The sequence below is a fragment of the Saccostrea echinata genome, unplaced genomic scaffold (assembly GCF_033153115.1).
Source record: "Saccostrea echinata isolate AGI-Se365-2 ecotype Australia unplaced genomic scaffold, CSIRO_AGI_Sech_v1 ptg000012l, whole genome shotgun sequence".
NCBI lineage: Eukaryota > Metazoa > Mollusca > Bivalvia > Ostreida > Ostreidae > Saccostrea > Saccostrea echinata.
The window spans coordinates 11,541,538-11,557,145 of NW_026889761.1; the positions used below are offsets into that span (position 1 = coordinate 11,541,538).

The 15,608-nt window shown below is 33.6% G+C and overlaps 1 protein-coding gene across 7 annotated transcripts in view; it reads right to left on the reverse strand.

Moving 5' to 3' along the window:
* LOC133185348 (inositol hexakisphosphate and diphosphoinositol-pentakisphosphate kinase 2-like) overlaps positions 1 to 10,223 on the reverse strand; it is a 46,836-nt gene extending 36,613 nt beyond the window's left edge. For 5 of the 7 annotated variants that reach the window (XM_061320498.1, XM_061320497.1, XM_061320499.1 and 2 more), the window contains exons 1-6: positions 10,116 to 10,217; positions 6,311 to 6,430; positions 5,628 to 5,941; positions 5,238 to 5,326; positions 4,584 to 4,735; positions 4,030 to 4,104 (exon numbers count right to left, since the gene is read on the reverse strand). In XM_061320498.1, coding sequence (XP_061176482.1) covers positions 4,030 to 4,104; positions 4,584 to 4,735; positions 5,238 to 5,326; positions 5,628 to 5,941; positions 6,311 to 6,412 — 732 coding nt within the window. In that variant the 5' untranslated portion in view covers positions 6,413 to 6,430; positions 10,116 to 10,217. Of the gene's footprint in view, positions 1 to 4,029; positions 4,105 to 4,583; positions 4,736 to 5,237; positions 5,327 to 5,627; positions 5,942 to 6,310; positions 6,431 to 10,115 lie in introns of all 7 variants that reach the window. The other 2 variants (XM_061320496.1, XM_061320502.1) reach the window with 2 other exon arrangements.
* Positions 10,224 to 15,608: the final 5,385 nt, after the last annotated feature.

Below are 15,608 nucleotides of genomic sequence, written 5' to 3' on the forward strand. Positions count from 1 at the left end.
AAATTGCGAGGATGGATATACCTTACGGTCATTTTTCCTGATAGGATTTTAGCATATTATTCTACGATTACTTTTATTTTGAAAAGTCAAATAATTTGTGTAATCTATCGACAGAAAGATACAATGACAACATAGTGACCAATAACAAAGTTTACTGCAGTTCAAACTGGAGTAACCAAATTATTGCTTGCCTTTATAAATTTGCATACATGTATACATACGTCTTAGATTTCTGACATTTTTATTGCCAATTTTCAGTCCACAAGGAAAATTTAATTCATTTTTCTAGTGAAGGTACTGGTACATGTAAATGTTTAGAAAATGTTTGACAACATAGCCTGTATCATGATTTTTTCTGGAGAAAGTACATGTGAAAGGAAAAAAAAAGTTCCTGCATATAAAACCAGAAAATGGTATTTTCTAATGCCATTAGTTCTTTAAACATAACCCATGGTACTGAGGTTATGTCTGAAATTTTATCAAGATTATAAAAACATTTCTTATTTTCTTTGGAAATTTTTGATTAATTTAGATTTTGCACCACTGATACTGCATATTTAGAACGCATATTTTACCATTACTGTTTGAAGGAAAATTTTCGCGCTGTTTTATTTTTGCCCTTTTTGCAAGTGGGCAAAGGATGACTGCACTTAACACCTGTTTTTGGGTCTTTTTCGGTTGCTTCTGTTGCTTTTATATCTAAACCTTATCTCACTTTTGTATGTTTATGAAAGAATATTGTCAATTTGGAACCACATTTATATCTTAAAATGATCTTAGACTGTAATACAATAAAATGATTCAATGTTTTTTGTCCTTACTGCTTTCCAAATATAGTGAATTTACACTTACCTGCCCTTGATTGAACATTAGATATGCATGAGAGGTGGAGCTAACATTGTAAGAATGGGTCTAAAATTAGACTTGATAAATAACAATGACATGTTTGGAAAAGCTAACGTGATCACTCTTTCCAATCTCCCTCTTTATTCTGTATGGCACAAATACACTTCTGACAAAGGTTTCAAAACGAAATTAACAATATGAGCACGTCAATGTGATTAAAGCAGATTTCATATCAATGCCAGATGACTTAACGTGTTCGAACACAATGTCCTAGTTAGCACAAAACATGCTACCTTACAAGTCACGTGACGGAATAAAGTATTCACAAAGTTACCTGAGGTAGAAATCACGTGGTGAATTATAATATTCAACATGTCACAGTCCTTGGTTACAACACGGAGAGCGAATGTAAGAAGAAGCAGTTTTTTCTCTTTTTAACCATGAGCGCATGTTTGTCTATTAATCTCCTTTTGACACAGTATTATTTATGCAAATATACAACTACTGTTGAACGTAGAACAATAGACAAACATGCGCTGACTATGTATAAAGTCAGTAAAAAAGTGGGCGTCCTCATTATCGAACGAAAATTCAAGAAATTATGATGACCCCTGCCTTTGAAAACAGATTCGAACTTCGTAAATACACACTTTTATTAAACGTAATTACATAAAGTTGTGGATTGGATGTTGACCATTCATGCAATGAAAAGAAAAATGCTTGTTTTGAAAGTTTATTTTGTCGCAAATTCCGCATGTCCTTAAGTGCAGTCATCCTTTAGAAAAGGGCTACTTTTATTCAACTGTATCTAGGTAATTAAAATGGGGCAAAATTGTTTGAAAGTGTGAGAGGCCGAAAATAACAAGGGGTGAAAATAACCTTGTATACAGTATTTCCTCTGTGGTTAACAAGAATGCATGAACATATTACCCCTTAGTTTGGAGTTGCATCAAAGATAATAAGTACATATTAGAGGGGACAATGAGCAAAAATTAATAATAAGGGTTAAATTTTACATCAGGACTACCAATTTGCAAAAGTTTACGGCAAAGCTGGAAAATATATTGGACACTAGTTTGACTAGACAGTTACTGCTGATCCCTGAGTGTGTACATGTATCATCATTGTTACATACAATGCAAATACATATGCAAAACAAAAAATACAGTTTCTACACAATTCACAAAATTTAAAACCACTTCAAATAACATATTTCGATTATTGTAATGCTCCAATTGCTTATAATCATTCTTCCAAACATTCATATAAATACTATATATTCTATATGGTATGACACCAAATAACAATCAGAATGCCTTCAGAAATAGATGATGATTATCCTATTTATTCAGTGGCACCTAAATATTTTACCTTACAATCTATTTCAACAAAATCCTGATAAGAAACTGAAGACCAGAAGGCCAGATTGCAAACTTTTCACATTTTGATAACATGAAACCAAATGATTGCAGTGATTGATTTAGAATTACCTGCTCAAGACACAAAGGTAACTGAAAGAAGCATGCCCTTGTAAAACATTTACCAAGGTCAAAGATCAAGTCCATCTTCATTGAGAAACTTTCTGATTTATCAATTATGCAAAGTTAGAAGAAAAATAGATTAACATTTGTTAACATCGTTTGAAACACTTACCAATGGCAAGGTCAGGAGTCAAGAATAACTAACCGATAGTATAAAAGATAGTACAACCAGACTCTTACTTATTTGTGAAATAAGAAAATTACAACCAGAGTAGGTCACCCACAAACTAACGCAATAGCATAACAAAACTGTTAACATTGTCAAACAGATATCACTGATCAATACGAATTGTATTAATAGATTGTTCTGCTTCACAATCTGGCCCAAAGAGTATATTTCATCCATAATGAAAAAACCATCAATGCAACTAAGTTCATGAATAACTGTTAACACAAGTAACATTCCAACAATAAAATAATGAAGTATGAACATAACGGTCACCCACCTTTGAAACTGATCAATAGAATATAAAATGGAGAAATGCCCAAAATCTTAAGCAATCTGGTTATATAGTACAGTTTTCAATTTTACTTCATCTCTTACAAATAAAGAAGCAAAAGTTTTGATTTCTCAATTAAATATTACCGTAGTCATATCTCAGCAGGTGTCCGTTATGCTTTTAATTTCCACCATAAACTTCCCAAACAGTTTTCAATGCATGTATAACAGGGTATAATTCATCTTACAAATTCATACTTACACGAAATCTTCTCTACAATATTATTTAACAGAGTCAGATTTTTATCAAGTTCTCGAGAACAATTAATCAAGCAAACTTAATATAAGGCAAAACTTATCTGGTTCTCATGACTACCTGCATCTATATACTAATACATGTAGTAGGCAACATAGATAATTTAACTGAAAGTTTAATAAAAGAAAAAAAAGATTCAGATATCATTTGATGGAAAAATAAAAAAATATTCAAAAACATCCTCACAATGAATTATGTAACAAAAACAGAAATTGATTCATTGTTTCAATTTGGAATTAAAAAAATTTAAATCAAAAAAAATTTTAAATAGGCTTCAAAAATGGAATAGCGACCTCATTTGTCACAAACATTTAACCATAATTCGGACAAATAAATATGTAGATCAGTAAAAACCCCTTACTGTAGCCACTCTGATCCCATCCCTAGGTTACTGGGGGTATTTTTGCCAATTTTGGTTGAAATTGTGAACAAAAGAATAAAAAATAAAAGATGTTAAGTTCACAGATGACAGACTGCTGGACAGCTATGAACAGAAAAACTCACTTGAGCCTTTGGCTTAGGTGAGCTGAAAATGTGTCCCTCTCTTATCATTTTTTGTAAAAGAAAGTGGCATGAGAACCAGATATTTAATTTTGTGTGACTATACATGTATATGGATTAACTTTTCTGTATGGTAACACCTCTTTATACTGACGTGGTTATATGTAACACAAATTAGCATATTCCAATGCTCCCAAATCATACAATCTACTAGGATTTAGGCTATATGAAAAAATAGTGCAGTAATAAATCATGCCCATATTCAAATTTTATTTAGCAGTGCTGGTTCAAGCTGGAGTTACAGAATATGCTGAAACATGTATTATGCTGTGGTGTATTACACCACTGTATCAAAGCAAGGGGAGATAAATCAACAGTTCACTCACAGGAATTGAGTCTTGGCCTAAATAGTTCCACAGCCCATAGCAAGTGTAGGGGGGAGGTGGGTGACCATCATGAACCTTTCAACATGTAAATAGCTGTGTGTACATTCAGACCTTATCCACAAAAATAATAATTATCATTTTAAAAACTGAAACCAACAATAACGAGCTACTGCTTTGAGAATTAAAATTCAAGAAGAGAAAATGCAGAATATTCCTACCTGGACTCCTCAACTGATGAGAGAACATGAATTATTCTTATTTCAAACCTTCAGATTACATTTATTTCTGTCACTAGACTACTGAACTTTTAACACCACACTTGATTTTAAGAACTTTGAAAAATAAAAAGAAAAAAAAAACATAATGTTACAGGTTGCACTGATTTATCCCCATATATCAGCCTTAACTCTTTAAAATCCTTTTTTTTTTAAATTCATCTTTTTAAACCATCCTCAACTTAAACTTAGCAAAATATACAGACACTTCTTTAAAAGACTTTGACATTCCACTTTTTGGCTTTCACCTTAAGTATTCACCCTCTCTGATTTATTTACCTTTCTAAATAGTTTCTGGCTCCCCCCGCCAGCTGACTGGGGAAAATAAATAATGATATTGTGGTCCTCGGCTGACACAGGTTTCTCTACAAAAGGTTTGTGAAACGTCTCTCCATCTACTTCTATTGTGTCATCTGAGATCACGACTTGAGCTGTAAAATTAAAACTCCCTTGTTACATGATATAAATACAGTTCTAAGATAAGACTACTGTATCATGAATATACTGTGGAAACATCATTATTTATGGAGGAACCAATGGTATGGATTTCATGGGTCATCCTTACCCATCCTTATCCTTACCAACAAATTTACATCCCCTTGAATGATAACTTTGTCAGCAAATGAGTTCATTGAATATACTGTATGTACAAGTTAGCCATGATATCACTTATAAAATTTTTGTTTCCCACAGACATCCACAACCCAACAAAGTAAAATGATCCCACATTATCAATAAAGTTATTATATATACATGTATATAATAAAAAGTTAATTGTTTAAACATAATGTTTTGTAAAACATTGTGCACATTTATTTTATTTACCACTGGAGAAATATTTTCAATTTAATTTAGATTTAAGTAAATCATACAAAGATTTTATAAAATCTCTTAATATGTTATCTATATAATAGTTTGTTTTCTGGTGCTCACACTCTGTGGAGTCATCTTCTTTTCTGTTTAATACTGTATATCGTGGATGTAGGATTTCATTTTGAAACAATGTCTTGTACACTTCTCTTCTACAATATAAAAAAACATAAATAGCAGTATTTTAATGAAACTGTATTATGGCTCTACGATACCAAACATATCCAAATACTGTAATAAACAAATGCAAGATGCACTTCATAGTATCGTGAATAATCATAAATTTTCTGGCTTTCTACCAAAACATCTCACATTTTTAACCAATAATTTCAATAAATAATGAAGAAAACATTATAACCTTAATTTTTTTTTTCAATGGAAACATACATCTATAAGCAGCATGAAAGGCACTAAAATTAAGTTCGTTTACAGTAAATGTAAGAATAAAGTTACCTGTCAAGAAGTATGTACTGAGATTCTAAGTCATTAATAACAAAAGGCTGTCTAAGTTTAGTGTATTGAATGGCCTTGTCCAGCGGGAATCCTGCCGAGAAAAAACTAATCAGTACATCTACTATAGGCCACTCCTCGATTGGTTTGTTCAGGATTACATCTTCATCAAATATAGTAGCCTGGATCTGCATGAACTTCTCCAGACGATCTATAATCTCATGCATTGGTTTGGAGTTAGATTTCTTTTGCATGGCACAAACACCCAGGATGATTCTCTTGCCCTCTGGCAGCTCCTCAAACAAAGCATTCTCACCCTGAAGACAAATTTAACGCATGTACAAAATTACAGCATGTTCTTTTTTTTTTCTCAGTGACATTAACTACCTCAACTTTTAATTTGTATCGTCAAACATGTTAACATTATTATTTATATCAGATAGATAAGGTTTGCTGGTGCCAAATTCATAGCAAATATCAATAATGGACTCATGGTAAATGCATAACAGAATGATGTTGGTTTTTAGAATAGTTTTAATTCAAAATCATATTATATATTGCATACAAAATCCTTTAACAGGACAACTGTACAGCGCTAGCAGCTAATGTTTTATCTTTAAAACATACCAAGTACAAATACACTGTAGTAGGGTATTAGCCTTTCATGTCCCTCATGCTTAACTGACCTTTCCTTTGATGAGAATATCCTCTCCAACAAAGAACATTGGTGCGCCATCTTTGTTTAGTGGACTTCGACTAGGATTGTTTTCTTCTGTGATTTCCATCATGTTACTCCAAATCAACTCCTACAATTCCAAAATCATTGTTAAAAAAGCATTTGTGTCAAACATGACTAGTAAAAATGTACATTAGTTATTTTTGAAAGACTTCAATCAAAAAACAGTCATTTAAATTTTTAAGACTATATCTGATAAAAAAAAAAAAAAAAAACTCAGATGCAAGCTTTTAATACTGTGTTAAAGTAAGCCATAAGATTCCATGACAAGAGAAATAACTCTGTTTACTCAATGCAGATTTTTGAAATATCTTGCAGTGAATACGGGTTAAAAAATCACAAGCACTGCAAGTATTTATAGCCTTATTTACATAAAATCTAATAAATTCTTCCTCAACTTCAGGTAATCTTTTCCACTAATTTTATTCATATCTCTCCATTGGCTGTTAAACTTTTTTTTTTTCATTTTTAAGCTTCCTGATTTGAAACAATTGTATTGATACAGCAGCAAATTCAAAGTCTACAGGGTTTTAACACTATCAAAAGTCATCACTTTTGAAATGGGTCTCTCATTACTGTATACAGGGAAATTTTCGTGCCCATTTTATTATTGCCCCTTTTTGCACTATACAAAGGTGGGCAAATTTAAAATGGGGTGAATTCAAAGATAACACAGTATAACTTCTTAAACAGATTTGTAACTGTGTAAATTTTAAACAGGTCAAAACTGTCTGCAAGTGTAAAAGGGTTCTGTATACAGTATTCATAATTTTCTGTTTCTTGTCTCATAAACATACTGAGTCAGACATAGCAAAGTCACTAAGTCTGTAAACAAACTGGAGATCACACTCTAGGGATCTTTGTAATATTCATGATATTTAGAGAAGGAGTTTTCTAAACATCATATAAGAGATACAGGGTGTTGCTCAAGGCAAGTCTCAATAAGTTATACAACAGTATTTTCCCTTTACTTCAAAGTAAAAGGTTAGAGATCAATTGTAACAGGCTTGAGATGAAGTTCATTACAAATCTCTGTGGACCTTACAACAATTTGATTTTGATTTTTTTTTTAAAGCTGCATTTTTATCAACTGAATTGGTCACTGTGGCTGGTAGCCAGTTCTTAGGGAAAACACTAAACAATGAGAAAAGAATATTCTAAATGACTTGTGAAACCACTTTTCTAGTGACCTCACTAATCTACATGAGCATTTGGATATTACTTTTCAACCAACCAGATGATTCTGCAGTGAGTTGAAGTGTTGAAAAATTGTTCCCATGCAGTCACAATTAAAATTTTAATATAGTGATCATGCAGGTAACAGACTGACAATACCACAGTTTATAATTATCACTTGAGGGGTGTATTTTATTATGTGTTTTCCTAAAATATTGTTTTCCCACTTTTATTTAGAATATGATTCATTATCATTTATTTTATTCAGTGTTTACATGCATTTGTAAAATTAAATCTGAAGATTTAATTGCTACAAAACACTTAGTACATGTACATGCATATAATCATATAAATATAAAGATGCGAGAAATGTATATTCAAAGCAAATTTATAATTTTTCAATGTAATGAAAATGTATTTAGGAGGATATAAACAGAAGAATGCTGAACAATTCACACACCGGCCAATATACTGATACCTATAGCTCCAAATCAGATGGAGACAGTAAGGGGGTCAACATGATAAAACTGCATGCATGACCACAAAAAGCACCTAGACCTCACTACAGGAACCATTCTGGATTGTGAATTGCTTTATTTTCAATTTTTAAACGTACAATTATTTATGTTATTAACGTTATAGATAGATAAGATTCTTTATTTCCAAATCAGGGCCCTTTCAGGCATCACAAACAACAAGTATGATTTCTACAATTACAAACAGTACAGACAATTTATGTGTATACTAAATAATAATCTACAGTACATGTATTTGTATATTGTACAATTTGACACTGTATACGTAAGTAATGTTGATAAATGATATAGTACTACCGTGTACCCTAATGCAAAGTGGGGAGATTTTACAGTCCTGGCATTGCAAAAGATACCACGTGGCAATGCAAAAGTACTAACTATTACAATACATGAAGTGTCAATTTTTGTATGTATTATTATTACATATATTTACATGTACTATATATTTAAAGAAAATGTTGCAATGTGACTTTATATGCATAATATTTTAAATGGCTTGTCTAGCTAGTTCACATACAGCAAAAAGCACTTCAATATTTTCACAGTTTAGAACCCACAACAGCTTATTTTCATTATTTAAATAAGCAAAATTGATACAGTGTGTTTGTATAATATTCATCATATTCTCTCTTTCTGTAACATAATTCAAACAATCAAAAAGTATGTGTTTTTCATCTTCAATAACATTCATTGAGCATTTAGTACAAAGTCTTTGATCTCTAGGAATGCCCAAATAACGACCTCTTTCTATTTGTAAATTGTGAGAAGATGTACGCAACCTACATATTACTTTCCTTTGTTCAAATGGTAGGCAAAGTAAATATTTTTCAAGTCCAAAATTTGTTTTGATCTTAACATAAGTATCCAGTTTACCTTCTTGTGACAATCTTATTAAGTTCCACTCATTCATGTAATATGCAAATAAGAATTTTTTTGCATGTAGTCTTGAAAGTTTGCAATTTGTTAGAAAAAGTATCCTTATTAAAATATTAACATTATATATACTAACACTATTAACCTGAATGAGTCCTATGTCTCTTTCAACTTTTAAACAAAGATATAACTTTCCATCATCACTATAAATTAAAAAATAAACTGTTAATCTGTAGTTATTGTACAGTTCTTCTCATTTGCATAAAAAAGAACCACCAAGAAGTATTTGGTGTCATAATTATTATATGGTAGACTTCAAGGTAAAACATACCCTGTCTTGTCACAAGGATATAATTACTATGCTCTAGTAAGACACTTTATAATGGCTGCAGATACATATTGAACTAATTATAATAGATTTTTTTGTGCCATAAGGATTTCTTCCAAGTTTTCGGCATGCTAGGCTAAAATGGTTTGGAAAAGATAAAATTTCAAAGTATTGATGATATTTTCTTTCAAGACAATTGTTATTTTATATTGTAACAGAAAAGGAGAAAATGTATGGCTGGACTGGGACTCCAACCCGTGACCCCTGCATCACTAGTCAGGTGCTCTACCAACTGAGCTACCCAGGCCAATATCCACGGCTCAAACCATTACATTTCTCCATCCTTAAATTGTCTTCACCCTCGAGACACAACCCAAGTTCTTATTTGCACCTGGCAGGACTTTCACCTGCAGGTCCCAGGGTGTTCAACAGCACTAAATCGTTAACAGGAAAGGAGAAAATGTATGGCTGGACCGGGAATTGAACCCAGGACCCCTGCATCACTAGTCAGGAGCTCCACCGACTGAGCTACCCAGGCCGATATCCACGGTCCAGACCATTACAATATCATATTCCATATGAGACAGATTATATGGTATGACTGAGAAAATTCGGAATCATCCCAATGTCAAATTATACGCAATTGTGCATTATAGCAAGAGAAATTATAAAACAGTATTAATCTGCCCTTGAATTATTATGAAAATTTCACCCTTTGTGTCACTGTAGTTACGTAATAGGTCATCATGTTTTGACCGTGTCCTTCTGAATCCGATAGGCTACACCAATCTACAAATGTAGATTGTCATTTTACTTTCACGATTATCAAGAAAAAAATGTACCTGATTGCTTACTTTCTGTCACTGCCTCGTGGCAGAGACAGGTCAATATTTCAAATTTTCTACTCCATTCTCCACCTTTGTCATAAACAGAAATAATTCATAACAGATTCAACTTCTGCATCCATCATTCGACAACATACGGAAATCGGAAATGTATGTCGATCCCGATTAGAAATAAAGTTGCGCCTTTCAAAACTTGCTACAAACAAACATTTTTGGTTAAAAAAAAATTATTATATAAATGTGAAATAAACGTTTTGTCATAAAGTTCAATTTGCAGTTTATTTTGTTTTTCTTCAAAAATTTTCAACCATACCATATAAACATGATAAAAGTGATAAATATACAAAAGAACGACAAAAAATGAGAATATTGAACATCTTAGAAATTTATGATATATTTTCTGAATATTGTAAAAATTTAATAGTTGGATCATTTAGAATTGAAATAGTCCAAAATATATACTAATCCATGCATCCTTTTTTGTAGCAAGTGTCCGTGATCGACTGAGTCTAGGACTAAGAATCGATACATTTATATCATTTATCATTTATTTCGAGGTTGGGGTTAGGTTGAGAAGGATAAAGTGGTTGTGGAAAAAAGATCCGTTCACCTGTCTCACTGATTCCCCTACCCCACCATGCCCACGGGAACTTGTTTCTGTGATAAAAGTACACCCCTATATCATAATTATTATACTATTGGGTCAACTTTTATTATAGTGTAACAGGAGAGGAGAAAATGCCACGAACCTGGCCAGGATTCAAGCCCGGTTACCCTGAATCTCTAATCACGTGCTCTACCAACTGAGCTATCTGGCTACCGGCGATCGAACTCATCACCACTACATTCCTCCCTCCTTAAAGGTCTTCGCCTTCGAAGACACCAACCAGGCTCTTTCCTGCAGTTTTTTTTTTTTTTTACCTGTCAGGCCCGTAGAAAGCAATTTCACTTTGAGGGGGCACAACCATACATTTTCAGTTGGGGGGCACTAATCAAGTACCAAAATTTCTTGACAAGCAAAAAAAAGGGGGAGTGGGGGTCATCAGACGTTATTATTGAGGGGGTACAAGTATATAGTAGCTATGTTTTCTATATTATTCTATACATCGGCAAAATTATTGGGGGGCACGCCCCCCCCCCGTGCCCCCCACCCCCGGTTCCGACGGCCATGCCTGTCATTTCCAGGGCATGGCACGCCCCATAATGTAACAGGTGAGGAGAAAAATGCGACAGACCAGGTTGGGATTCGGGCCCGGGCCCCCTGAATCTCAAGTCAGGTGCTCTACCAACTGAGCTATCCAGGCTAAGTCTACGGCTCTTTACATTCCTCCCTCCTTAAATTGTTTGCAATTTTTCCCTCGAAGACACAACACAAGTCCTTTTTGCCTCTGGCAGGACTTTCACCTGCAAGTCCAGTTGTCCATCAAATTATGTAACAGGAAAGGAGAAAATGTATGGTTGGACAGGGACCCCCGCATCACTAGTTAGGTGCTCTACCGACTGAGCTATCTAGGCCTATATCCACAGTCCAAACCATTACAACCATTACAAGCGTTTGTGCCCTACCTCACTTATATAAAAATCTATTTTAAAATTTAAAAAAAAATCATCTAGTTATTCATAAAAGAGAGTAAAATGCATGATGGCTGCATTTAATATTTACCTGATTACGTACAAACTTTCACCTCAAATCAAAGGCTTAATTATATTATATATATATAGGTATTAATAGCGATTCTCTGTAACCACTTAAACTTCTTTGCCACGCATGGTCACCGATTTTGATGAAACTTTGCCCATTATTACAACTTGACACCAGAAACATATATCAAATCAAATTTCGTTGCTATGTGTCTTGGTTGCCATGGTAACAGCCAGAAAAGTTGAAAAAATTGAGATTTTCAGCTACTTTAAATCTTTATTAAGCCTTAATAAAGACTAAGAAAAACAAACACACTATTCTCCTAAAAACATGACACCTTGTTGCCACTTATGCTATAAAGAAACTATTTAGAATTTATCTCTAAGTAAGTGGTAACCATGGGTACATTTGGAATACATTTTAGATGCTGAAAAATGCTGAAAAAAGCTCAATATTCACAAATGATAGATGTTACATGATTAAACTCAATCAAAAACCTAAGAAAAACAATGAAAAATATTTAACTTATGTAATTAGGCATTGCCAATATTATTCTAAAAATAACTTTCATGGTTGCCATGGTAACACAGTGTCACCATGCAAAATCTGTTGCTATGATTGGATTAATGATACTGTCTTGAGGAAAAACAATAAAATTCACGACTGGCACATATACATCCTTAGGACCTTGCAACACCGACAACATAAGAAAAATTGAGATTAATGATTACTTTGCAGTGTAACCATGGAAACAACGTACTAGTTGTTTAAAGTGATATTTTTTTTGCTGCCTTAGGAATTTGCTAACCTTTTAATCAAGAAACATATTATTTGAATCACCTTGAATGGTACTTATCTCGTAGAACTAAAGTTGAATATCATATATTGATAAAGGTTGTTGAAAAATAAAACAATGTTGCTATGGTTACCAAGAAGAGAAAATGTTCGATTTTGTTAATTTTATGTCAATATTGGACCCTATGTGCCAGATTTTTGCATCCAGTTAGAGATTGGGTGGTAGTCAAAATTTAAAGTCAGGTTAGTTGTTCACATATATCAATCATAAAAGTTTTGGGAATCTACATACAAGGGTACGTATCCAAGGAAACAGAGTATTTTAAAGATTTTTATGCATGTTTTTTCGCCTTATTTCCATAGCAACGCACTATTTAAAGAATTGAAATTGAATTTTTTGAAATGTGAAAATTAGGGACACACCAAGGCCTTTAAAAATTGATCATCAGTTATATAGAAATATGCTTTTTAAAAAGATAGGATAAGATTAAAACACTAAGAGAGTAAATTTAAAATCCCTTCGTGGTATTAAAACCATGGCAACCATTGCCAACCTATAAGAAATATCATATTTTGTTCTTGGTATATGCTACAAGGATCTCTTGTCTATTATTTGCTTGCATTTCAACCTATAATTGTTTTTATTCTTAAGTGTATGACTTTATAAAATTAAATGAACAAAATTATTACTTTTGAATACTTTGTTTCCATAGTAACGTATGTTATAGTTGATTTACCAAACATGTTTATCATGCATTTAAGACATCAGGCCTTTAACTTTCAGAAACAATCATTGCCACTTGTTTGCTTTGCTGCAAAAGTTAACTGTGGGACTCTGAACATGTTGAAAAATGCCATTTTTCAAACTTTACGACATGTTGCTATGGTAACCATGACACGTAGCAACCAATTTTTGCCTGATTTGAATTTACGGTATCAAAGACTTTTATCATAGAGAGTTTGGAGAAATTCTGAGACTATGCGTGCCACAGCTCCTATATAAAAGTTCAAGTCATTACAGAGAATGGCTCTTAATTATACATGTACATATAATAAACATACCAGAACGAGAAGTATATATTTTGATTTCATAACCGACCCGTGTAGTTTCCCGTCTTGAATCGAGACAAGGAATATAGGGATACGCCTGAATCCTACAGTTACAATTTTCTAGAATGAACAAAAACAACTAGAAAGGTTCATTATCATTGCCCATTATAATTTGAAAAAACAAAGCAAAGTGCATAATCTTATTTTTCGGAAAAGTATTCCAAAGAGTCTACTTACACACATCATGACATATGTACTATTTCCCCATATTCAGTAAAGAGTTACTTAAATTCTTTCGCGCGTCATCCTTGAGACTGGGTGCCTGTGTAAATTTGCCTTTGTACATACATGTATAATAGAAAAACTGTATCATCGCTATACATGAGATGAAGGTTTTTCATGGATACATGTACCTACATGTATAGTACTTTGAATAACGTATGTAGCTCAACGTGGCCCCCGAGGTCATGGTCTGAACGAATTAAAATCTGCATAGTACGTGCAAGTATGTAAGACTGATGATTGTCTTTGTGGAAATTCAAATATTTATTAGAAAAATTATAGTCCTATTGATCTTGGGAATATATGAGTTTATATTTTATTTTAATTTGATGTACATTCTTATGCAAAAATTTGAAACCTCAACCCCACCCCCATTTCAAATTACAAGAAAGGCCCGTAGGAAGCAATTTCAGAATTTCAGTTTGGGGGGGGGGGGGGCACAGCCATACATTTTCAGTTGAGGGGGCACTATGAACTACCAAAAATTTCTTGACAAGCAGAAAAAAAAGGTCATCAGACGTTTTTTTTAATTGAGGGGGCACAGGCATATAGTATCTATGTTTTCTATAGTAATCTATATATCGGCAAAATTATTGGGGGGGGGGGCACGGCCCCCCGTGCCCCCTGGTTCCTACGGCAATGCAAGAACACTCCTAATGCACAGTTGCTTGTATCCTAGTGTGATAAACTGTAACACTGCATAGACAGATTCATGAATTTGTGAAAGGAAGTACACCACATGGAAATTAAAAGGGGTGCACCACACACAACATAATTCCTTATAGACAGGTTTCATCTCCATCCATTTACGCCCCCTTACTAATATACGTAACATCTGATAGTCTTACAAGACTTCATGGCCATATGAACCGGGGGGCACGGGGGGGGGGCGTGCCCCCCCCCAATTATTTTGCAGACATATAGAGTAGTTTAGAAAAATAGGTACTATATGCTTGTGCCCCCTCAATAAAGTCGTCTGATGAACACCCCCCCCCCCCCCAAAACCGCGTCCTACGGGCCTGGATTTATACCTTATAACTTGTATTCGTTGGTATTTTAGGAATTCTTTTGTTGATCTCTCATAAGATTGTGGGGGTTTTATGGTCCGAAAAAAAGTAGGCCAGGACCCCACTCTTTATCCCCCTTCGGCTTTCTGCCTTTAAAAAACGACTTTTCTATGTAAAATAGAATCACTTTGATTGAACAAATACAAATCTACAGTAGGATGCCAGAAAATAGGTTTTACAAATAAGCCTTGTTGTTATCGAAAAAAAAATTCCTCTTGTGTATGATCTGTAAAATTTTGAACCTCTACCATGCCTCCATCCTGGATCATTTCAGAAAAGGGAGGGGAGTGAATCCAAATTATGAAGAGAAGCTTCAAAATAAGATTCGGTGTTTATATATGCCTCAGTTCTTAGAAGATTTCTTAATAACCCCTTCTCACGTTTTGATATCTATCTCCCACCGAAAGGGAATGCATCCCCTCACTTGAACAAACTTGACTCCCCCTTACTCAAGGATCTATAACTTAAATTACTATACATTGATAAGTAGTTCATGAGGAACAGTTATAACAGAGGAGGGAGGAATTTTGATAAAATATTTTCATATGATAATCACGTCTCTTAATTATCCATTGAATTGCAACAATTCTATTTTGTGAGAAAGTTAAAAAATTCTTGACCCCCTCCACTCCCCCAATGAAAGATTTAGGGTGG